The following is a 10000-nucleotide window of genomic DNA, read 5'->3' as shown; positions in this document are numbered from 1 at the left end:
TGTTGTTATCACCAATTACCCCATAAAATAGGCTATTCAACTGCAAATAAATGTTCCTACATATAGGCTACTTGTGTTTATAGCATGCTCTTGTAACAATGGATCACAATGTATAATAGGCTACGTGATGTATGATGGCTTATGATGCTATGAGCACCAATTCAAATCAAACCAAACTCTGTATCAAAATAATCATTGCATGGGACTTTAGGTTGTCTTCCTACTAAATCCTGTGAAGTAGCCTAATACTTGCTACCTCAATGGTACAAATAGGCTATTTAAAGTAGGATACTTTCCCCCAGTGAACAGTAATGTGTGTGTAGAGAAGAAGAGAAGGAGCAGAGCTCTGTGTCTTCTTACCTGGTGAACTCAGTCACTCCCTTGACAAACCAGGCGGAGTTGCGGTACAGAGACATGGTGCTCTGGAAGCCTCGGTGCGCTCTCGGTGCGCTCTCTCCTCCGCTTTTAATGCGACCAGAAAACCACGTGGAGCTCCGAAGAATTAACAACATCACGTGGGCGGGACAGAGTTAACAGAGGAAGAAGAAAGACACTTAGAGAGTGTTCTGGTTGGCTATTGTATTGTATCCTAGGCTTACTTTATGTTGTTTTGTTGTTGATGTTGTTTTTTAAACTCATATCACCATAATGTTCCTATCCCATAGAGACTATAAATAAGTGGATTATTGACCTTATCGTGATGTGCTTGATTATATTATTATATTATATTTAATTATTTATTATTATTTATTATTATAATAGGCTATTTCTTTTACTTTTCTTGTGATTCCTGCAGGAGCTTATAGTTTTGCCATGATGATATCCTGGTCAAACTGATTGCAGGATTAGGCTACTATCGAGCCCAGTGAAAAAGGTTGTCTTCATGGGAGACAAGGCAGGGGTAGCTGGAGGCATTGTAAAAATCAGTTCATGGCCAATTTCATACGACACGTCGATAAATAAGCAAGCGAACTGGCCGCAGGCTTATCCACAGAATAATGCGCATTCTGCAAGAGAGTGTAACATAACCGACTAAGAAAAATAGCCTAAACATGTATGCGCACAATTTCATATGCTGAGGTAGGCCTATTTATTCCTGCAGTCTGAACTGCTTATTGACAACTATACCACCTCCACCTGTCTTTCAGCAGCCTTGCCCAGCGGCTCCTCGGCAGCCAATCACAGCGGCTGCAGCCATGATGGCAGCAGGCAGGGCGCGGCACCATGCGCGCACCTGTTGCTCCCCTCCAGCTCCACAGAGGCGCACTGATTTCTGGGAGGAAAGATCAACAATGTCGGCGCATCCCAAGACACGCGAGATATGACTTATAAGACTCGAGCTTCAGCTGAAGTGACTTCTTCTCTGCGACTATTACTGTGACAAAATGGTGAGTAGCCTTACCAGCCTAGCCTAGGCTATGTGAGTATCTTGTTAAGCGGATATAGAGTAGTGTGCTTTTCCCAAGATCCATGCAAAGTCCATGCACCTGGATAACGTGTTTATGCCTAGGAGGATTGCACAGCCATGATCAAGTCGGCTATTGAGTCCATACCTTTGTTAGTATAAGTGAAATTATAGGCTATAGCTTTCACTAAAGAGTTTATTTCACTTGGTTCCAACTGCAAAGTTTCTTGAAGTGACCTGCTCTGCCTTGTTCCAAGATATTGACATAAAAACGTGGAAACAACATTGAAAACTGTTTTGAGGAAAATAATATGCTGTTCTTGAATAGGCTATATGAGTAGTCCTAAACTGACCCCCCCCCCCCCCCCCAAGTGTAACGCCTATCTGTCTGGCAGCCAAATCAATGCAAATCAATAATTTGTAAAACTGTGAAATGAGCTTTCTTTTCCTCGTCATAAGTGCAGATAAATCAGTGTCACACAAGACTATTATTTAAATTTCATGCTTTATGTCATCATAGGCCGAGGCGTTTCTTCCACGCCAGTCGTAAAAATCTCGTCCCTCTAATAGCAGCCTGGCTGTTTTATGATGGCACTCCTTCATTTCCTACTTGACACACAGCACAGGTCCTGGTTTATCTTTAGTGTTGTTGGCAGAGCAGATGCTGACGGCTGCACCTCGGGGCAAAGAGCTCGTAATTGTCTTTGAAAAAGACAACATGCTGTGATGTCACAGTGCACTGTCACTCCAGGTGCCGGTAGATGGCAACATGCTGTGATGTCACAGTGCACTGTCGCTCCAGGTGCAGGTAGATGGCAACATGCTGTGATGTCACAGTGCACTGTCGCTCCAGGTGCAGGTAGATGGCTGGAGGGATAGAGAGTGTGTGTGTGTGTGTGTGTGTGTGTGTGTGTGTGTGTGTGTGTGTGTGTGTGTGTGTATGTGTGTGTAGGTGTGTGTGTGTGTGTGTGTGTGTGTGTGTACACACCTGACAACTACTGTTGATGTTCTCTATAGCTAAAAACAACATTTTCTACCATCCCACTCGATTGTAGCTACTGGAAATACCTGGACATGATGTCACATTGTCTGCATTTGGCCAGTTATCCAGGAGAATAGGAACCAAGCACACAACTTTAAAGCACACAGCCCAGTGGTGTGGCCATTCAGCTTTATGGCAGCACTCCCGCTCCCCCACCCACATCCCCCTACCCACCCCTCGAACCCCGAATCTCTACCACCTACCTATCCCTAGCTACGACCCCCTAGCCACTCCCCCGCACAGGATAACACAGGATGTTCCCTCTATTAAACACATGGTAATGACATGTGTTTACAAACATAACACAGGATGTTCCCTCTATTAAACACATGATAATGACATGTGTTTACAAACATAACACAGGATGTTCCCTCTATTAAACACATGATAATGACATGTGTTTACAAACACAACACAGGATGTTCCCTCTATTAAACACATTGTAATGACATGTGTTTACAAACATAACACAGGATGTTCCCTCTATTAAACACATGATAATGACATGTGTTTACAAACATAACACAGGATGTTCCCTCTATTAAACACATGGTAATGACATGTGTTTACAAACATAACACAGGATGTTCCCTCTATTAAACACATTGTAATGACATGTGTTTACAAACATAACACAGGATGTTCCCTCTATTAAACACATGATAATGACATGTGTTTACAAACATAACACAGGATGTTCCCTCTATTAAACACATTGTAATGACATGTGTTTACAAACATAACACAGGATGTTCCCTCTATTAAACACATTGTAATGACATGTGTTTACAAACATAACACAGGATGTTCCCTCTATTAAACACATGATAATGACATGTGTTTACAAACATAACACAGGATGTTCCCTCTATTAAACACATTGTAATGACATGTGTTTACAAACATAACACAGGATGTTCCCTCTATTAAACACATGATAATGACATGTGTTTACAAACATAACACAGGATGTTCCCTCTATTAAGCACATGATAATGACATGTGTTTACAAACATAACACAGGATGTTCCTTCTATTAAGCACATGATAATGACATGTGTTTACAAACATAACACAGGATGTTCCCTCTATTAAGCACATGATAATGACATGTGTTTACAAACATAACACAGGATGTTCCCTCTATTAAACACATTGTAATGACATGTGTTTACAAACATAACACAGGATGTTCCCTCTATTAAACACATGATAATGACATGTGTTTACAAACATAACACAGGATGTTCCCTCTATTAAACACATGATAATGACATGTGTTTACAAACATAACACAGGATGTTCCCTCTATTAAACACATTGTAATGACATGTGTTTACAAACATAACACAGGATGTTCCCTCTATTAAGCACATTGTAATGACATGTGTTTACAAACATAACACAGGATGTTCCCTCTATTAAGCACATTGTAATGACATGTGTTTACAAACATAACACAGGATGTTCCCTCTATTAAGCACATGATAATGACATGTGTTTACAAACATAACACAGGATGTTCCCTCTATTAAACACATGATAATGACATGTGTTTACAAACATAACACAGGATGTTCCCTCTATTAGGCACATTGTAATGACATGTGTTTACAAACATAACACAGGATGTTCCCTCTATTAAGCACATTGTAATGACATGTGTTTACAAACATAACACAGGATGTTCCCTCTATTAAACACATGATAATGACATGTGTTTATAAACATAACACAGGATGTTCCCTCTATTAAACACATTGTAATGACATGTGTTTACAAACATAACACAGGATGTTCCCTCTATTAAACACATTGTAATGACATGTGTTTACAAACATAACACAGGATGTTCCCTCTATTAAACACATTGTAATGACATGTGTTTACAAACATAACACAGGATGTTCCCTCTATTAAACACATTGTAATGACATGTGTTTACAAACATAACACAGGATGTTCCCTCTATTAAGCACATTGTAATGACATGTGTTTACAAACATAACACAGGATGTTCCCTCTATTAAACACATTGTAATGACATGTGTTTACAAACATAACACAGGATGTTCCCTCTATTAAACACATGATAATGACATGTGTTTATAAACATAACACAGGATGTTCCCTCTATTAAACACATTGTAATGACATGTGTTTACAAACATAACACAGGATGTTCCCTCTATTAAACACATTGTAATGACATGTGTTTACAAACATAACACAGGATGTTCCCTCTATTAAACACATTGTAATGACATGTGTTTACAAACATAACACAGGATGTTCCCTCTATTAAGCACATTGTAATGACATGTGTTTACAAACATAACACAGGATGTTCCCTCTATTAAGCACATGATAATGACATGTGTTTACAAACATAACACAGGATGTTCCCTCTATTAAGCACATTGTAATGACATGTGTTTACAAACATAACACAGGATGTTCCCTCTATTAAGCACATTGTAATGACATGTGTTTACAAACATAACACAGGATGTTCCCTCTATTAAACACATTGTAATGACATGTGTTTACAAACATAACACAGGATGTTCCCTCTATTAAGCACATTGTAATGACATGTGTTTACAAACATAACACAGGATGTTCCCTCTATTAAGCACATGATAATGACATGTGTTTACAAACATAACACAGGATGTTCCCTCTATTAAGCACATTGTAATGACATGTGTTTACAAACATAACACAGGATGTTCCCTCTATTAAACACATTGTAATGACATGTGTTTACAAACATAACACAGGATGTTCCTTCTATTAAGCACATGATAATGACATGTGTTTACAAACATAACACAGGATGTTCCCTCTATTAAGCACATTGTAATGACATGTGTTTACAAACATAACACAGGATGTTCCCTCTATTAAACACATGATAATGACATGTGTTTACAAACATAACACAGGATGTTCCCTCTATTAAACACATGATAATGACATGTGTTTACAAACATAACACAGGTTGTTCCCTCTATTAAGCACATTGTAATGACATGTGTTTACAAACATAACACAGGATGTTCCCTCTATTAAACACATGATAATGACATGTGTTTACAAACATAACACAGGATGTTCCCTCTATTAAACACATTGTAATGACATGTGTTTACACACATAACACAGGATGTTCCTTCTATTAAACACATGATAATGACATGTGTTTATAAACATAACACAGGATGTTCCTTCTATTAAGCACATTGTAATGACATGTGTTTACAAACACAACACAGGGATGTTCCCTCTATTAAACACATTGTAATGACATGTGTTTACAAACATAACACAGGATGTTCCCTCTATTAAGCACATTGTAATGACATGTGTTTACAAACATAACACAGGATGTTCCCTCTATTAAACACATTGTAATGACATGTGTTTACAAACATAACACAGGATGTTCCCTCTATTAAACACATGATAATGACATGTGTTTATAAACATAACACAGGATGTTCCCTCTATTAAACACATTGTAATGACATGTGTTTACAAACATAACACAGGATGTTCCCTCTATTAAACACATTGTAATGACATGTGTTTACAAACATAACACAGGATGTTCCCTCTATTAAACACATTGTAATGACATGTGTTTACAAACATAACACAGGATGTTCCCTCTATTAAACACATTGTAATGACATGTGTTTACAAACATAACACAGGATGTTCCCTCTATTAAGCACATAATAATGACATGTGTTTACAAACATAACACAGGATGTTCCCTCTATTAAACACATGGTAATGACATGTGTTTACAAACATAACACAGGATGTTCCCTCTATTAAACACATGATAATGACATGTGTTTACAAACATAACACAGGATGTTCCCTCTATTAAGCACATTGTAATGACATGTGTTTAACCTACCTAACACAGGATGTTCTCTCTAGAACAATGGCCTATTCAATGAATCAAGCAATCAAATTCTATTTATGGCACCTTTAATGCAAGATTGCAAGAAGATCAGTAATCAGTAACCAATTAATGTCCACAGTGGAATTGTATAATTTCCTTTACAGGCTACAAGCTGAGCTAAGCACAAATCCATTGATTTTTTTTAAATCAGTCAAAACAGGCCACAGCACACGTTTTTCTTGAATCAAATGAATCGAAGTCAAGTCAAATGTGCGTTTCTGTGATTTTTGTTTTTAATCAACTTTGTCTACCAATGACAGCACAATAAATATGTAATTTATTTGTCATGTTTAGCCACATGTCTTGACAGTTTCCACTGGAAATTTTGTGTTTCAACCTCTTACAGAACAAAATATGTGGGGCTTTTCCTTAACCTCTTATTAAATATAGCCTAGTCGTTAGTCATTAATGGGATATAAGATCAATAAAGAGATTCAACACAATAATGAAAATTGCAATACTGTAATATATTAATAGTAATAGTAAGAGTATTGGTACAAATAGAGACAGTCCGCATGTCTGGGAACGCCCATACAGGCTCTAGGAATGCCCACAATAGACGCTGGGTTAGCTGGCTCAGCCTTGCTGGGGGCGGGGTCAGGGTGGGGTAAATCCCCCCGTTCTATCCATTCAGCAAAGTTAGAATTTAGCTGATAGCCCAGCCCAGGCAGACATGATCGGGGATTTAACCACCGCAGTAAACGCACATCTGAGCAGACGTCTTGTGTTCTGCTCTAGAAATGAAAGTTAACGTTTAACTTAAGTTCAGGAGCTGGGCCACGCCTCAACCACTCCCCCAACTTCCTAACCACCCCTCTAAACCACTCCTCTAATTACGTGGCAATATTACTACACCTGGTTAACCTGCCTCACCCTGTTTGTCTCGATCTCTCGACAGACAGCCTGTGCAGGCAGCACACATACATCACACACTTACACATCAGTAAACTTTGCCAAACGCTGGAATTACCATTTCAAACAGCTAAACTCACCGCAATCCAGATCTGCAATCCACCCGATTCAGATGGCGACTGCGTGATTTGCTACCGATTAGCAGCGTCCACCAGACATGCTATCGTCACATCACAGCCTCCGTGCCAAAGCAGTCTCCACGGCCAGCCAGATGGCATCATCAGTCAATATTCCTGGGCCAAATCGACTCGACAAACGCGGAAGGCGATCCATTCCAGCGAGGCAGCGCATCTTCTTCAACTACGTTTCCCGGTGTCATGCCGAATCCCCTTCAACACGGCGCACCCCGGTCTTCACGTGCTAAACTCCACGTTCACACAACGGAGCCGAATACAGACTTTACTGTCACCTGCACCCAACGTTCCAGAGAAGGAAATGCATCCCCTTTCAACATAAGAGAGAGAGGAAAAGCGATAGTAATTCATGCCATTCAGCATCCATCACAACAAACTTTCCGAGCAGACAGCGCTTCCGGGTCCTGCTTGGCAGAGCCAATCCAGAGCCAAACCTGCGAGAGCCATGAGCCAATCACCGTCAGCGCTGTCCGGTTTGATGTCACAGTGCCACTGAAGCTGCAGACGGCTGCAGCCAGGTCGTATATTCCCTGGCTCCCTCTGCCAGACATTCACAGCTGATCTCATCTCTTCATGTATTATTGTTTACATTCATTCAAAACATGATATTCAAGTCATATCCCGTCCATCACAACAAACTTTCCGAGCAGACAGCGCTTCCGGGTCCTGCTTGGCAGAGCCAATCCAGAGCCAAACCTGCGAGAGCCATGAGCCAATCACCGTCAGCGCTGTCCGGTTTGATGTCACAGTGCCACTGAAGCTGCAGACAGCTGCAGCCAGGTCGTATATTCCCTGGCTCCCTCTGCCAGACATTCACAGCTGATCTCATCTCTTCATGTATTATTGTTTACATTCATTCAAAACATGATATTCAAGTCATATCCCGTGCCTGCTCCCTATGTCTCCCATCTCTCTCAGCTGATCTCAGCTTCCCTCTCATCCCAGTCCCGCAGGCTGCACAAAAACCCTGTACACATGCATCCTTTCATCCCTTCATCCCTCAATTCCTCTAACTTTCATTCAGCCAAGAACAGCAACATGGCTTCTGCCCCCACTTTCTCTGTCTCAGCCAACACGGCTTCGGCTAATCAGCCCAACCCTCCTCTTTTCCCAACTGGTCTTTCCTTGTCGCCCTCCCCCCCTCAACCCCCCCTCCCTTCCCCATCACCCAAATGTATAACTCACCTGGCTGTCTCTCTAACCATAACACCTCCACAGCTGATCCCTAGCCTTACCTCAGCGCTCCTGCCTTCGGTCATCCAGCTTCAGCATAGCGCTGTCTACAGCAGGTTCTCCAGCCTTCACCACAGCACCACCTACGGCCGGTGCTTCAGTTATTACTACAGCGCCACCTACAGTCAGTCCCCATCAGAACCGATATTGCCGCTACCACGAGTTTCAAGTTTCAAGTTCCAATACTTCATTGCCTTTCATCATCGTTGACAGGAATTCAATTTAGTGAGCTCAATCACAGAACACAACAAGACACGACGACATACCACAGGACGGTCGTCGTGGTCAACCCGCTTCACTCAGGGAATGACACAGAGCCCTGCCATCCAGTTCCAGCATTGGCAGCAGCCAATCTAGGCAGGAGCACCTGGCTACAGGAGGCCACCCCCCCCCCCCCGCAACCTACATCCAGCAATCGCTGGACTCCTTCATCCCTTCATCCCCTCGACCCCTTCATCTCTCCTCACATGGCTTCAGCCCGGCCCACATGGCTTCAGCCCGGCCCACATGGCTTCAGCCTGGTCCACATTGTCTATCCTTACCAGTTTATCTGTCAGCTGCTACAGACGCAGTTTTCTCCAACAGCTACTGCAGACGCAGTCAGCCTCATCTACTGCACAGAGTAGAGTTCAAACCATCAGCCACTGCAGATAGTCTGCCCCATCAGTTACGGCACAGAGCAGAGCAGTTAAGCCATCAGCTGTCGAGATGCAGTTAGCTCCATCTGCCACCGCAGAGTGCAGTTCCATTCATCAGCCGCTGCAGATGCAGTTCACTCCTTCAGTCACTGCACAGAACGCAGTTCAATTCATCAGTCGCTGCAGATGCAGTTTACTCCCTCAGTCACTGCACAGAACGCAGTTCAATTCATCAGCCGCTGCAGACGCAGTTCACTCCTTCAGTCACTGCACAGAACGCAGTTCAATTCATCAGCCGCTGCAGACGCAGTTCACTCCTTCAGTCACTGCACAGAACGCAGTTCAATTAATCAGCTGCTACAGACCCATCAGCTGCCGCAGAGGCAGTTCGACACATCAGCCTCAGATAGGCCATTTTTTTGGGGGGGCACGTAGGGTCTGGGAAGTTCCAACTCATCCACCCTCACTCCTCCTAACAGGAATACAGACACTTCATCTCAGGAACAGCCACGTCATTCTACTAGCTCCTAGAAGCCATCTTAAAAGGCCTCTTACTCGCCATTCTCTCTCCACTCAGCCTCTGTATCAGTTCTCTACATTCGGTCAACATATTTTCAATGGTTAAGCTACTCATAAATCCACGCTTACGCCGGATTC

At 42.0% G+C, this 10000-nt stretch overlaps 1 protein-coding gene across 1 annotated transcript in view; it reads right to left on the bottom strand.

The window, feature by feature from the left end:
* LOC310777508 (dehydrogenase/reductase SDR family member 12-like) overlaps window positions 1–416 on the bottom strand; it is a gene marked incomplete at both ends in the record, with an annotated part of 9981 nt that extends 9565 nt beyond the window's left edge. The window contains one exon of the mRNA XM_083637860.1: window positions 361–416. Coding sequence (XP_083493986.1) covers window positions 361–416 — 56 coding nt within the window. The remainder of the gene's footprint in view (window positions 1–360) is intronic.
* Between the last annotated feature and the right edge of the window lie 9584 nt (window positions 417–10000).

Source organism: Poromitra crassiceps (assembly GCF_964638095.1).
Source record: "Poromitra crassiceps genome assembly, chromosome: 5".
Classification (NCBI taxonomy): Eukaryota; Metazoa; Chordata; class Actinopteri; order Beryciformes; family Melamphaidae; genus Poromitra; species Poromitra crassiceps.
The sequence above is the reverse complement of the archived record's forward strand: the minus strand, read 5'-3'. Positions and strand labels throughout refer to the sequence as shown.